The sequence below is a fragment of the Planococcus citri genome, chromosome 5 (genome assembly GCF_950023065.1).
Source record: "Planococcus citri chromosome 5, ihPlaCitr1.1, whole genome shotgun sequence".
Taxonomy (NCBI): domain Eukaryota; kingdom Metazoa; phylum Arthropoda; class Insecta; order Hemiptera; family Pseudococcidae; genus Planococcus; species Planococcus citri.
In genome coordinates, this window is record NC_088681.1 from 6,514,231 (window position 1) to 6,529,425 (window position 15,195).

General features: G+C 37.0%; 2 protein-coding genes across 11 annotated transcripts in view; both read right to left on the reverse strand.

Moving 5' to 3' along the window:
* The window catches only part of LOC135849103 (zinc finger protein 37-like), a 28,708-nt gene extending 14,856 nt beyond the window's left edge, over positions 1–13,852 (reverse strand). For 2 of the 10 annotated variants that reach the window (XM_065369316.1, XM_065369317.1), the window contains exons 1-9: positions 13,453–13,845; positions 13,230–13,352; positions 12,839–13,140; positions 12,505–12,759; positions 12,248–12,382; positions 11,816–11,947; positions 8,481–8,612; positions 8,258–8,386; positions 7,786–8,012 (exon numbers count right to left, since the gene is read on the reverse strand). In XM_065369316.1, the coding sequence (XP_065225388.1) occupies positions 7,786–8,012; positions 8,258–8,386; positions 8,481–8,612; positions 11,816–11,947; positions 12,248–12,382; positions 12,505–12,759; positions 12,839–13,140; positions 13,230–13,352; positions 13,453–13,721 (1,704 nt within the window). In that variant the 5' untranslated portion in view covers positions 13,722–13,845. Of the gene's footprint in view, positions 1–507; positions 1,273–5,324; positions 6,662–6,751; positions 6,915–7,785; positions 8,013–8,257; positions 8,387–8,480; positions 8,613–11,815; positions 11,948–12,247; positions 12,383–12,504; positions 12,760–12,838; positions 13,141–13,229; positions 13,353–13,452 lie in introns of those variants that run through there. The other 8 variants (XM_065369319.1, XM_065369318.1, XM_065369322.1 and 5 more) reach the window with 7 other exon arrangements.
* Positions 1–15,195, reverse strand: part of LOC135849104 (zinc finger protein 34-like) — a 183,474-nt gene that overhangs the window by 65,284 nt on the left and 102,995 nt on the right. The gene's annotated exons all lie outside the window — the stretch shown is intronic.

Genomic DNA, 15,195 nt, shown 5'->3' on the forward strand with positions numbered 1-15,195 from the left:
TATCTTATTGACCACAAAGGTCCCAAAAGTACCTGGAAACTTCAAAACTACTTGAAACCAACTGCAGTCGACTTCATATCAGATTTCAGGAAGAATTTCGACAGTTCAACTCCTTTGATGAAATTTTGTGGAACTTCAAAGCTTCGAATATTTTCTAGAGGCTCTAGGAGTTTTCAAAAAGCCGCTTGAGACAGCACTTGATGAAATTTTATGGAAAATTCAAGTTTCAAATACCTACTGGAGGGTCCAAGGATTTTCAAAACGGTCGCCGGAGACTCCAAAATGACTTAAACGACACCTGCAGCCGACTTCATGGTATTGAAATTAGTTTACAGAATCGACTTTACATTTTCAACTTCATTTTGATGAAATTTTGTGGAAATTTCGAGTTTCAAAAATCTGCTGTAGGTTCAAGAACTGCTCAAAATGGTTGGGAAACTTAATTAACTCTGCATAGATTTTGATAACTTCATTAATCGATTGGATTTGAAAAAAAAACAACACACCAAGTATAAAATACCATTGTATATTAATTTTTTCTCATAGGTATAAACTAGTAAGGCATTTACGCGCCTATCTATGAAAATAAACTGAATTCAAGAAATCAGTCAAGTCACAAGTCAAGTTTTTTTCACATTGAAAAAATAGGTACTAAATTATTGAAATTCAAGTACATTCAGATGATGTGTGATTGGCCAAGGTGCGCTTACTGGGGAATTTCTTGCCGCAATGGGCACACTCAAAACGAGGGCATTCCTCATGGATACTTTCGTGCAGTGCCCTACTGCGGGTATACTTGAATTGTTTGTTGCATATGCGGCATTGGAAGGGTTTCTCTTTGCTATGCGTCCGTTCGTGATCAGTAAGATTGTGTTTTAGAGCAAAACTTTTGCTACAGATTTGGCATGAAAACGGTTTCACACCGGAATGTAGTCTCTGGTGTGAAATGAGATGATGTTTATAGAAACACTTTTTTCCGCAATCAGCGCACTCGAAACGAGGTTCTTCCACGTGCAGGCGTTCGTGCGCCAATTTACTGCTATTGTGCTTGAATCGTGCGTCACAACTGCGGCATTTGTAGTTTTTCTTTTCACTATGTATCGATCCATGAGCAATTAAATTGCTTTTATAGGCGAACTGTTTGTCACAGAATTGGCAGTGAAACAGCTTCGTATGTTCATGCTGATGTTTTGTCCAATCACTTTTATAGGAAAACTTTGTACCACAAGTACCGCAGCAGTACGGCAATGAATCCAGCATCTCTGCAGTCACCTACAGGAAAAAATATATGTACATAATATATCGAAAATAACACATCGTTTTCTTTTGAATAATTGTGTTGCCAACTAGTTATGCTTCATAAACATACCAAAATTAAGTACATATATACACAGAGTGCGCAAAAATACTGGGTGTAAGTATTACATACTCCTTTTTAAAGTTTCATGTTCAATATGTATTTCGGTTGGTCACAGTGAATAACAATGGGCCATTCCACGCCAAATCGGCGGATTTTTGCACGAGGGGTCTTAGATTTTTTTAAAAATCAGATCATGTTTAGAGGTCACCGAACGATGACGAATGACGCAAACCGGACATATTTTCGATTTTTTTTGGCGGAGCTGTGGGACTTCAAAGTTCTCCAAAATGGTCGAAAATGAAAAATTTCAGTTGCAAATTGCTCCGGTTGTATGTAGAATAGAATTTTGAACTTTTTTTCCAAATTGTAGTACATTGAGACGGTATAATTGTCAAAATCAGTGTTGCCACTTTCGAAAACCTAAAAAAATCTAATTAAAAACTTATTATTTAAATATAACCACGATGTAGTACAGTCATTTTAGATGAAATGAGAGGATTTATTCGGACTAATTCCTACAAAAGGTTTTTTTAAGGGATACTGTAGTGGAAGGGGTCCTATTCAACATACTAAAAGTCCCACCCCGTACCCCGCGTGCGTCGCGTGCTAGAGCGTGAAAAGTGTCCCGCCGCGGCGTTTTTTGCGATTTTCTCGCGAGGAGTTGATTTTACGTCGAAAATAGTTTTATTTTTGTGTTCTACGTCAAATTTCCGATCTAGTGATATATCAACTGTCCTTCTTCCCCCAAGGGGGGTGGAGCTAGAACTATTCAAAAAAGGGGGGTTTCCTGAAAAATACATAAAGGTTATAGGCGCCTAAGAGGGGTGAAATGGTCCCCGAAAGCGTTCGAGTTGATATTAGCATGGAAGATGGGTACCATTGAGAAACTTCCGCGTGAAAAATTTCAGATCCACATCCCCTCCCCTTTTTGAGGAACCCCCTTTTCTGAAATTTCAATACCACTTTTCTCAGCCCCATTTTAACCGATTTTGAAAATTTTTCAGTATGTTATGTATATCCCTAGTAGGTATCCCCACAAAAATTTTCAACACCCTCCCCTCATATTTACCCCTCAAAATGGTGTAAAAATGTGTCTGAGGGAGGGTTGGGGTAAAATGGGAATTTTGGGGAAAATAACTAAATATTAATGAACAGGGTGTCGTTTTCTTATGATTCGATACCGCTGAGCACGAATATGACATCAGATTTTTTGCTACACTCATCTAGACCTCTCCAGAGCACTTGGCCCTCTCAAGTTTTACTATTGTTGAAAAGCATAGAATAAGTTGAAAAACGCTATTTTGAGGGGTAAATATGAGGGGAGGGGGTTGAAAATTTTTGTGGAGATACCTACTAGGGATATACATAACATACTGAAAAATTTTCAAAATCGGTTAAAATGGGGCTGAGAAAAGTGGTATTGAAATTTCAGAAAAGGGGGTTCCTCAAAAAGGGGAGGGGATGTGGATCTGAAATTTTTCACGCGGAAGTTTCTCAATGGTACCCATCTTCCATGCTAATATCAACTCGAACGCTTTCGGGGACCATTTCACCCCTCTTAGGCGCCTATAACCTTTATGTATTTTTCAGGAAACCCCCCTTTTTTGAATAGTTCTAGCTCCACCCCCCTTGGGGGAAGAAGGACAGTTGATATATCACTAGATCGGAAATTTGACGTAGAACACAAAAATAAAACTATTTTCGACGTAAAATCAACTCCTCGCGAGAAAATCGCAAAAAACGCCGCGGCGGGACACTTTTCACGCTCTAGCACGCGACGCACGCGGGGTACGGGGTGGGACTTTTAGTATGTTGAATAGGACCCCTTCCACTACAGTATCCCGCAAAAAAACCTTTTGTAGGAATTAGTCCGAATAAAAAACTTAAAATGACTGGACTAATGTCCGCCAGTAAAAATTCAGAAAAAAGTCTCAGTTTTAGTCCTTTTCATGTAGAATAACGTTATCAAAAAATTGGGCTGGCATTTTTTTCATTTTTGAGAAAAAAATTACAAGTTCGTCACTTATTGCAAAAATACCATCAGAAACCTAAAAAAGTCGTAGCAGTCTGCCGCTACGTAAGAGCCAAATTTTTGTGCCAGAAACATTGAGGGCTCTTGAATTACTCGCACCCTCGCTTCGCTCCTGTGCTTCGCCTGCATTTGGGGTGGACTTTGTCCCCCCTGAACCCCCTTGAGCTTCGCCCAACTTTCTCTTTCCGCGGTTTCCTTCTTGTATTCGCAAGAGGACTCCGTCCCCCCTGCACCCCCCTCGGGCTTCACCCAACTTTCTTCTTCTTCCTACAAAAAGTATGGTAACAAACCTGTCTTGACCCTGAAACAGGTTAAATGGGGTTGGAAGGTTGAAACCGGCAAAAGGGCCTTCGGGTACATCCTCCCGTTGTACTGTGAAAATTTGAACCCTCTAGCCTCTAGGTCAATTTGAAGGTGCTGTAGACTTTCTTAAACATTGAAAAACACATTTGACCCTGGAAATGGGTCAAATAGGGTTGGAAGGTTGAAACATGCAAAAGTTACTTCGGGTACATCCTCCCAATGTACTGTGAAAATTTGGACCCTCTAGGTCAATTTGAAGGAACTACAGGCTGTCTGAAAAATTGGAAAACACGTAAAATAGCAAAAAAAATCCACTCTTTTGACCCGGGAGAAAGGTAAAATAAGGTTCACCCGGTTGGAAGGTTGAAACCAGCAAAAGGCACTTGGGATACATCCTCCCAATGTACTGTGAAAATTTGGACCCTTTAGGTTAATTTGGAGGGGCTACAGGCTGTCTGAAAAATTGAAAAACACATTAATTAGCAAAAAAATCCACTTTTTGACCCTAGAGAGAGGTCAAATAGGGTTGGAAGGTTGAAACCTGCAATAATCACTCATGGGGCACCCTCCCATTGTATGCTGAAAATTTGGACCTTTTAGATCAATTTTGGGGGTGAGGGGGTCGAAAATTGGGGTCAAATGTGGTTTTTCCCACCTTAATCGGGGTGGGGATGACCAAGGAAGCTGAAATTTGGATATGTTGATCACAATGAGGGTGCTGATCAGTGGTATGATTTTGGACCCTTTTCATTCATTTGGGTCATATTAGGCCCCTTGAAAAAAATGACCTTTCTGTAAAAATGGTGTTGGAAGGTTGAAACATGCAAAAGGCACTTCAGGTACATCCTCCCATTGTACTGTGAGAATTTGGACCCTCTAGGTCAATTTGGAAGGGCTGTAGGCTGTCTGAAAAATTGAAAAACATGTAAAATAGACCAAAAATCCACCTTTTGACCCTGGAGAGAGGTCAAATAGAGTTGGAAGGTTGAAACCGGCAATAATCATTAATCACTCATGGGGCACCCTCCCATTGTATGCTGAAAATTTGGACCTTCTAGATCAATTTTAGGGGTGAGGGGGTCAAAAATTGGGGTCAAATGTGGTTTTTCCCACCTTAAACGGGGTGGGGGTGACCTAGGAAGCTGAAATTCGGATATGCTGATCACAATGGGAGTACTGACCAATGGTATGATTTTGGACTTTTTTCATCTATTTGGGGTCATATTATGCCCCTCCAAAAAAATGACCTTTCTGTAATTTTCAACTTTGACCCGTCAAACTGCGGGGGTCAATTTTAGGTCCTAAAAGAACCCTTTTCCCTAAGTTTGAGTTGATTTGATCAATTAATTACCAATTTCAAAAAATATCAAATTCAAAATTTTTCCTGTTTTCAGAAATTAGCAATAATGGCCAAAAATTGGCACATTCGGTATGTTGGCTCTTGACTGATATGAAATATTTCATGCTCCTTCAATCGAACTCTGTACTTTTCAGAACAAAAAATCGTGAAGTTTGCAAAAATTCAAAACAATGAATCGACTATAGAGTTGAGAGTTTTTTAAATTCACTCTTGTTTTTTTTAATTACTTCATTAATCGAAGGAATTTGAAGAAGAAAAAAAAACAAACATAAAATACCATTGTGTATTTTTTTCCATATAAAAATTGAAACACAAGTCGGATATCAACAAGTGAGGCATTTACACGTCAATCTCTAAGAATAAACTGAATTTAAAAAATCGCTCAAGTATCAAGTAAACTTTTTGTCACATTAAAAAAACACAGATTTCAATTTTACACATTTAGATGGCACTCAATTATTGATATTCAAGTGAAGCATGTGTTTCCAAAATGCACTAGTTTCAAAAAAATATTGATAAGAAATTCATGGTACTTAGTACTCATACAATTTGGAAACGTAGAAATGGCCCAAATTGTCTGATTTTTTGATATGTTGTAGCCAAGACCCTTGGGCACAACATATCAAAAAATCAGCCATTTTGGGGCGCAACTTTATGCTAGATGGCATTGCAACCTAATAATCTTTGAAAATGGACTTGGTGCGTTTTGGAAACACATGCTTCAAGTACATTTCGATGATATGTGCTTGGCTAGGTTTCGCTTAGCGCGGAATTTGCGGCCGCAATGAGCACACTCAAAACGAGGTCCCTCCACATGGATACTTTCGTGCACTGCCCTATTGCGATGATGCTTGAATCGTTGGTCGCATATGCGGCATTTGAAGGGCTTCTTTTTGCTATGCGTCCGTTGGTGATCAGTAAGATCGCCTTTTCGAGCAAAACTTTTGCTACACGTTCGGCAAGAAAACGGTTTCACACCAGAATGTATTCTCAGGTGCTCAACAAGACGCTGTCTACGGGCCAACTTTTTTCCGCAATCAGCGCACTCAAAATGAACTCTTTCCCGAGAAGACAACGGTTTCACACCGGAATGTACTCTTAGGTGTTTAGTGAGATCATCTTTATAGGGAAACTGTTTTCCGCAATCAGGGCACTCGAAAAAACCTCCATCATGCGTGCGTTCGTGCCTCACTTTATGGCGATAGTGCTTGTATCGTGCGTCACAAATGCCGCATTTGTAGCTTTTCTCTTCACTATGCATTCGTTCGTGCTGTCTAAGATGATCTTTTCGAGCAAAACTTTTGCCACATATTTGGCAAGCAAATGGCGTGGAATGTAGTTTCAGGTGTGTAAAGAGAGACTCTTTATAAGAGTACTTTTTTCCGCAAACAGCGCATTCAAAACAAGCTCTTTCCACATGCCCGCGTTGTTCGTGAATCCATTTACTCTGGTAGCTCTTGAATCGTGTGCCACAAGTTCTGCATTTGTAGGGTTTCTCTTCACTGTGTATCAATTCATGTGCTTTGAAAGATCTTCTATAAGTAAACTGTTTGTTACACACTTGGCAGTGAAACGGCTTCGATGAATCCCGCATCTCTACAGTCACCTACAGGAAAAAAAGATCATATCGAAAATGACACGTGCTTTTCTTTTGAATCATTGTATTGCCAACTAGTTATGCCACATAAATACTTACCAAAATAAAACATCATGCAGGGTGCGCAAAAATACCGAGTAAGTACCCCTTCAACAAGTTTCATATTTAATATGTATTTCAGTTGATCACGGTGAATAACAATAAAGATAGCCCATGATTGAACGTTTGATTGGGGTAAAAACATTCCACCAATCGTCTGCATCTATATTTCATATACACATAGTCCGGTTCAAAAAAATCTCGTGCGAGTCTTATGTTGGGAAACAGAATCTGCGATTTCAGCAACTTTTGTTTTTTTTGCAATTTTGCATTAAATTGTTCCTTAGGATGTCACCTTCAAGAAAAAAGTTGTTCCAATGTATCAAGTGAGGGGAGAAGGGGTTGCAATTCTTTTTGCTAGGTATAGGGTTCTACTGAGCAGCTGAAAATTAGAAAGTAGTCTATTCTCCGATAAATAGAATAAGTACCTACGACTCCTATAACTATGGACTTATCACATTCAATTTTTTTTTCGGTTTTCAGAAATTGTATACTTACAAGCAATAATGGTCAAAAATTGGCATCACTGCGTTCCGAAATATTGACTTAGGTAGCTTGAAAATTGATATTCGGTGTTTTGACTTGACTATACGTAATGTGAAATAATTATTTTGAAATAAAAAATTTTCAAAAACAAGAATTCATTCGAAATACAAGATTTGTAAATTTCCAATTCCAAAATCCCTCATTAGGACTCTAAAAGTGGTCTGGAATATTCAATGGGAATGGCTTATATGTAGATTTATGCGGAATCTTAACTAATACACAACTAAGCTATCTTTACACTTTTGTAACTGGGCCATTTCTCTTTTTTAAAAAAAGGTTGGTAGGAGCTAGAGCGAAAAAAATCGAGGTCACGTCCCCTTTTTGAGAATCCATATCTTTCCTTTAGGATGTGCAACTCCAGAGCTGAAACTTTTTTCGAGCAACTTTCAACTTCGAATACACGTCTTTACTGATTTTGATCGAAATCCTCTCACATATTTTTTTCACCACCTACCCTAATAATATGGTAGGTATATAAATGTACCAACCTTGTTTGAACCATTGCCGGAGTTTCGCGTTGGCTTTTTTACGCTTGGGAGATGTTTGTTCTGTTTTGCAGATCGAGTAATCCGACCTTGATCGGAGTTTTCTTGATCTTTTGAGCATCCTGGTTGCGCCTCTGCTTTACGACGACTCTTTAACGACTTTTCTGAGGAAGGAATGGTAGACTTAGGAGATTTACTACCTTCGTCAGAATATTCCGGTTCCGGAGGTGCTACAGAAAAATAAAAATTGGAATTGAAACGGAGGTAGGTAACTAAATGGTAGGTACATCTTTGAAGAAATGAAGAAATAATTTATTTTTTATAGAATTTTGATTACCTCTCAATTTAAAAATATTCTTACTCTTATACTCAGGCAGGTGAGTAGTCAAATTCAAAAAATAAAAAAGGTAAGTACCGAAAAATTGAATTAAAAAAAAAAATGAAATCACCCGATGTACTCTTACTTCACACTCACCTTCTTCGAAATGTTGCTCAAGTGGATCCTCTGTACTGCAACGTCTGGTATTCGAATTTTCCGCAGAAGACGTAGTCAAAGGGTAACGATTATTTTCAGTCACATTTCTGGAAGTTTCTGCGTCCACTACTGAAAAAAAATACACGTATAAGCCCAACAGCATTTTTCTTCTCGTGACAGATAGCATAATAATATTCTAAAATACGTATGATTTCTTACTCACCTCTTATGGAAAATTGTTTAAGGTTTGCCTTCGCATTATGAAGAAGCTCGGTAGATATTTCTCGGGGAGAAATAGTCGAATTTACAAAGTGATTCTCTTCGGCAACCATTTCGGCAGGTTCATCGAGCATAACTAAAAGTACAGAAATACTGACATTTATCAACTGAGAGTTGTTTATTCTTCTCTTATAGTACGGCATATGCCAATAGAGATAATTACTCCTCGCCTTTCAGTTCTCTGAGACAACTTTTCTCTTGAAAGGGGACCATCCTAAAGAACATTTTAAAGCATACTTATGTACTCGCAAAACAAAAAAGTTGACCGATTGACAGGTAAGCCGAAAGCGGGGATTTTACTTCCAAATACTTAAAAGACTCGCAAGAGAGCCACCTGCCAAACTTTCAAGTGGTGCAACACATTTTTCGATTCTTGATGAATTTTTAAAGATCAATTTAAGCCAGAAATGAAGAAAAAAATCAAAAATTTTACCAAATTGATCTAGAGAGCTGAAATTTGAGATATAGGTACTCTATTTTAGACCTGTCAAATCGATTGGAAACTGTTTCAACCCGTTTTGAGCAGTTTTGGAGCCTTCCAGCAGATTTCTCAAACTTTTAAATTTCGACAAAATTTCATTAAATGATATTTGAATTCTGAAATTCACGCACTCTAACTTAAACACGCTATCAAGTCGACTGCTGGTGAGTTTGAGTCAATTTTTTGCCTCCAGCGGTTTTTTAAAATTTTATGGAGCCTCCTGCAGATTTTTGAGACTTGGAATTTCCACAAAAGGAGGAGTATTAATAAGGCCATTTTTTGGCCCCAGACAGTTATCGATTAAACCACTCTTAAATTGTTGTAATAAATGCCCCAAATACGAATCCGTGGTTAGTTGACCCAAAATGACCATTTTTTGGGCTCCGGGGGTTCCCAAAGTTGCGAATAAAAAAAAATTTTGGAACCACTGAGCATTATTTTAGAAAACTTTTTTAGCGTAAAATATCTGCTTGAACCCGTTAAACATGATACGGGGTATTTTTCCATTTTCGACCCTCGGGGGAGAAATTGGGGGGGGGTTGATTTTTGGAAAATTTTGGAACCACCATTTTGAACCCACACCTTTGAACCCCGCTAAAAAGCTTTTTACAGTTCATTAGTATTTGAAAGACCTCCATCCTACCAAGTTTTCAGCTCAATAAAAATTTTCGCTGGAACTCAAAAATCCAATTTTCCAATTTTTCGTAATTTGGATTTTTTGGGAACCCCTGGATAGCTAGAAACCTGCGATTTGCGCCAAACGTAACGTTTTGAGGCATATATTCAATTAGCTAGGTGAAAAAGTGTAATTAAGCTCCCTGTATATTCGTAATTTTGAACCCTTTTTTAGAGCCCCTCACTTTGGGCACCCCTGAAAAAGACGATTATGCATATTTTTTTTAATAAATTGAAGAATTTACATTTGGAACACACTAGCAAGAGCTCGATAATTTTTCACTCGATTTTACCAGTAACTTTCAAAATTGAGCTTTTTTGGACCAAATTCTGAGATTTTACTTTGTCGAAATCATGAAAACGTGATTATAACGTTTTTTCGAAGAGTAAAATCTCAGAATTTGGCCCAAAAAAGCTCAATTTTGAAAGTTACTGGTAAAATCGAGTGAAAAATTATCGAGCTCTTGCTGGTGTGTTCCAAATGTAAATTCTTCAATTTATTTGAAAACATATGCATAATCGCCTTTTTCAGGGGTTCCTTAAATGGGGAGCTCTGAAAACAGGGTTCAAAATTACAAATGTACAAGGAGCTTAATTAAACTTTTTCATCTGGTTAATTGAATATATAGCTCAAACATTACGTTTGGCGCAAATCGCAAGTTTCTAGTTTTACAGGGGTTCCCAAAATATCGAAATTACAAAAAATTGGAAAACTGGATTTTTGAGTACCAGCGAAAATTTTTATTGAGCTGAAAATTTGGTAGGATGGAGGTCTTTCAAATACTAATGAACTGTAAAAAGCTTTTTAGCGGGGTTCAAAGGGGTGGGTTCAAAATGGTGGTTCCAAAATTTTCCAAAAATTAAAACCCTCCCAATTTCTGCCTCCGAGGGTCGAAAATGGAAAAATACCCCGTATCATGTTTAACGGGTTCAAGCAGATATTTTACGCTAAAAAAGTTTTCTAAAATAATGCTCAGTGGTTCCAAAAATTTTTTTTTATTCGCAACTTTGGGAACCCCTGGAGCCCAAAAAATGGTCATTTTGGGTCAACTAACCACGGATTCGTATTTGGGACATTTATTACAACAATTTAAGAGTGGTTTAGTCGATAACTGTCTGGGGCCAAAAAATGGCCTTATCGATACTCCTCCTTATTTCATCAAAATGCAGTTTGAAAGCTGAAACTTTTTTGAATTTCCAACTCCATTTGATAAAAATTCTATAGAAATTTCCGGTTTCAAAAATGTACTGGAGGCTCCAGTAGTTTTCGAAAAGTCACCGGAGGCTCCAAAACGACTTGAAATCCACCTGCAGTCAACTTCATAGTATACTAAAAAAAGTTTACAGAATGAATTTCTTTTTTCCAACTGCTTGTAACAAAATTTTATGAACATTGCAATTTTCAAAATTCCGCTGGAGGCTCCAGAACTACTAAAAAATAATTTAAACCCGTTTCCAATCGATTCGGCAGGTCAGAAATAGGATTTCCAGCTCTTTTTAATAAAATTTTATGGAAATTTTGAGCATAGAAAAATCTGCTAGAGGCACTAGTAATTTCCAAAAAGTCGCTGGAGGCGCCAAAACCACTCAAAATATACCTGTAGTCGACTCCATAGTGTATTGAAATTAGTTTATTACAGAGAGAATTTCAGCCTTCCGACCGCTTGTGATAGATAAACATTTTGTAGAAATTTCAAGTTTGAAAAATCCGCTGGAGACTCCAGAACTGTTCAAAATAGTTGGAAATCGTTTTTAATCGATTCAACAGGACGAAAATAGAGTATTTGACAAATTTTAACTTTCTAGGTCAATTTGGTAAAATTTTAATTTTTTTCTCTCATTTTTGGCTTTTTGATTTTTTTAAATTCACCAAAAATCGAACTTTAGCACATGAAATTTTAGCTGGTGATGAATTTTTGCATGCTCTTTCAATTTATATTTATCCAGCTCAAAAAATTTCGTGCGAGTCCTATGTTGACAAAAAATCTGCAATTTCGGCTGATTTATTAATCAAAATGGCCATGATTTTGTTAATAAGGCCAACGTTTTTCTGGAAGTTTTACTTTAAAATATCCCTTAGGATGTGCCCACATTTTTCACAAACTAACGTAATGACTACTAACCTTCTTCGGTAAATAGTTCTTGTTTTACTTCTACTTTCTGAGGATGGCCGATCGATATTTTTAAGGAAGACATGTTTGAATCTGTAGTGTAACCATTTTCGGTAACCTGTTCGGCAGATCCTACGAGCGTTTCTGAAAAACAGAGTTCAATGTTATTTATTTTTCGAATAAGAAAGTATTTATTGATCCTAATTTTCCCAGTCAGTTAAAAATGATTGAATCAAATAGCGAATGAGCTATCTCTTTTCGCTTTTCATTTTCCAACAATTAGGTAATTGAAAAAAAATGTCTGATTATAAGATTACGTTGAACACTACAAGTGGAAGACTACAATAACATGCACCCCATAAATTCATAGTTTTGGGAAAAAAACTTATTTTAAGTACTACATGATATGCTCTGAACTAATACTAATTGTAAATATCTACTGACCTCTCACGGAACGTTGATCTGTTCGTGCCTCCGTATTACAAAGATTGTGCCTCGAAATTTCTGAGGAAGCGTTAATCGATGAAGTCAAGTTTTGAATATCTCTCGTAACATTTCCGGAAGTATTTGCTCGTGTAACTGAAAAATGAACAAAGAAACAGAAAATTGAGGTAAAAATAATCGAATATTTTTTTTACTGAAAATAACGAGACATTTTAAAGATAAATATATGCAATAAGAACTACGACGATGGTACTAACCTAAACACTCTTCAACCTGTTGCTTGATTTTATTTTCAAAGTTGGCAACAGTATCTTCGAGACGAGAACATCGTATTTTCAATCTGAAAATTTCTGATCGTAAATTTTTCTCTAATAGGTGACATTTTTCGTGTTTCAAGTTTTTCTTCGTTGTCGATTTCGCTGTCTTTGGAGGAATGGTGTCCTGATTATTCGTAATATCTTTAAAATTCCCGCACAATCGTTTATTAGGAGCATCTGCGACGGTAGTGTTTTCTAAACCAAAACCAAAATTTTCAAATTATATCGTGGTTATCGAAGACGACCAATATGATAATAAATTAATGTATTTTACTTTCAAAGTCCAAGCTGCTGATCGTATCTTGCGATGTGTTTATATTCGACTTTGGCATTGAAAAACTAATTACATTTGCACCGAATTGAAAGCTCTGACTAATCGAAGGCGTGAAGTTGTGTTTCACTTTTGGTCGTAACGTTGGAACACTTGTCGCCATCAATACTCTACGTTGCATCGAGATTTGGTAGTCTTCGGGTTTAAAATGTGCATCACAAAGGCGAAAATGTGGTTTTATTTTATCTAAATTTATATCACAAAACTTTGCCCACTGCTGTCGAATATCAACATTAATCGGGAAACTGTAATTTAAAAATTGAAGCTAATTAGAATGACGAATCAATAGTTACATGTGCACTGTACATGGGTATGCAAATTACTATTTACTTACCTAAAAAATTCGTACGCTGAGACATGTCCACATGCGACACACAGATCTTCATTTTTCGTAAGCTGCTCATCAGTTTCATCTTGAATTTCGTAAGGCTCGTTGCTATTAAAATAAAAGATGTACCTATTGTTTCAACAACAAATCAGAAACACATGTTGAAAGGCGATGGTTTTTTAAACGAGTTGACTGTAGACACTGGGTTTAGTGTCTAAGAGTGACTTACTTTTCTTGATCAGAAGGATAAGCATCATTTTCGATCTTACACGAGATATTATTTTGGAACTGGTTTGAGCTAAGAGGATCACTGGAAGTTTCAAGCATGCCCTGCTCGGATTTTTTTTCAGATAAACTATCAAATAAATCCATATTGTTCACACGTGCGTCAGTAAAATTATTTAAGGAGTTTTCATCACAAACAGTCGCGACATTTCTTTCTAATAACAATTCACCATTTAAGTGTCGAATTCCTCGTTTAAAAAGTACCTGTTGCATGAATAATACAGAACTTTGTAGTTATGCCGGGTTGGTATGGTAAACAAAATTGTTATCATTAAATTGTTATCATCAGTGTTGAATGTTGCGAACATAAAACGAATGGTGTTTTTTGTGTGACATAGTTGGCAACATTGCAATCGATGTGGTATGGTTACGGTTACTGTTACGGCTTTCTCGCTTTCTACAAACTCAAGGAAAAACAAAAAATGAATACGAAAAGAAAGAAACACTAAACAGGAACATGAACTGAAAAAAAATTTAATTAAAAAGTTGAAAACCAAAAACCTATTGAAATTTCAATTTGAAATGAAAAATTGAACTTGCATTGAAAAGTCTCAATAACACTTGAGAACTTGAAAATGAAAATAATATGCTTTCAAGTTTCACTTGTCTAGAGATTTTTATAGTCTCTAAATCTAAAATGAATTAGGCTGAAATTTTGGATACATATGCACTATTTTCGACTTGCGAAATCGATTGGAAATGGTATCAAACCGTTTTCAGCAGTTTTGGCTTTTGGCGCATACAGCAGATTTTTGAAACCAATTTCATCACATGAAATTGGAAATCCGAAATTCACGCTGCACTCCAATCCAACTTAAGCACGCTATCAAGTCGACTGGTGGCGAGTTTTAAGCCATTTTGGAGCCTCTAGCGATTTTTTGAAAATTCTTGAGGTCTCCACTTCTCCAGTATAATAGAAATAGACTTTTGAAACTGGAAATTTCCACAAAACGAGGAGTCCCGATAAGGCCACTTTTTGGCCCCAGGCCAGTTATCGACTCGACCACTCTTAAAATGTTGTAATAAATGTCCCAAATACAAATCCTTGGTTAGTTAACCCAAAATCACCATTTTTTGGGCTCCAGCGGTTCCCAAAGTTGTGATTACACAAATAATTTTAGGAACCCCCCGAGTATTATTTTCAAAAACTTTTTTAGCGTAAAATATCTGTTTGAACTCGATAATCGTTATGCGAGGTAATTTTCCTATTTTCGACCCTCGGGGGAGAAATGGGGGGGGGGGGTCGATTTTTGGAAAATTTTTGAACCACCATTCTGAACCTACCCTTTTGAGCCCCGCTAAAAAGCTTTTAACAGTTCATTAGTATCTGAAAGACCACCTTCATCCTAACAAATTTTGAGCTCAATAAAATTTTCCGCTGGTACTCAAAAATCCAGTTTTCCATTTTTTCGCAATTTCGAAATTTTGGGAACCCCTGGAAAACTAGAAACCTACGATTTGCGCCAAACGTAACGTTTTGAGGTTGTATATTCAATTATCTTGATGAAAAAGTGTAATTAAGCTCCCTGTATATTCGTAATTTTGAGCCTTTTTTTTAGAACCCCCCACTTTGGACACCCCTGAAAAAAAATGATTATGCATATTTTCTCAAATAAATTGAAGAATTTACATTTGGAACACACTAGCAAGAGCTCGATAATTTTTCACTCGATTTCACCAGTAACTT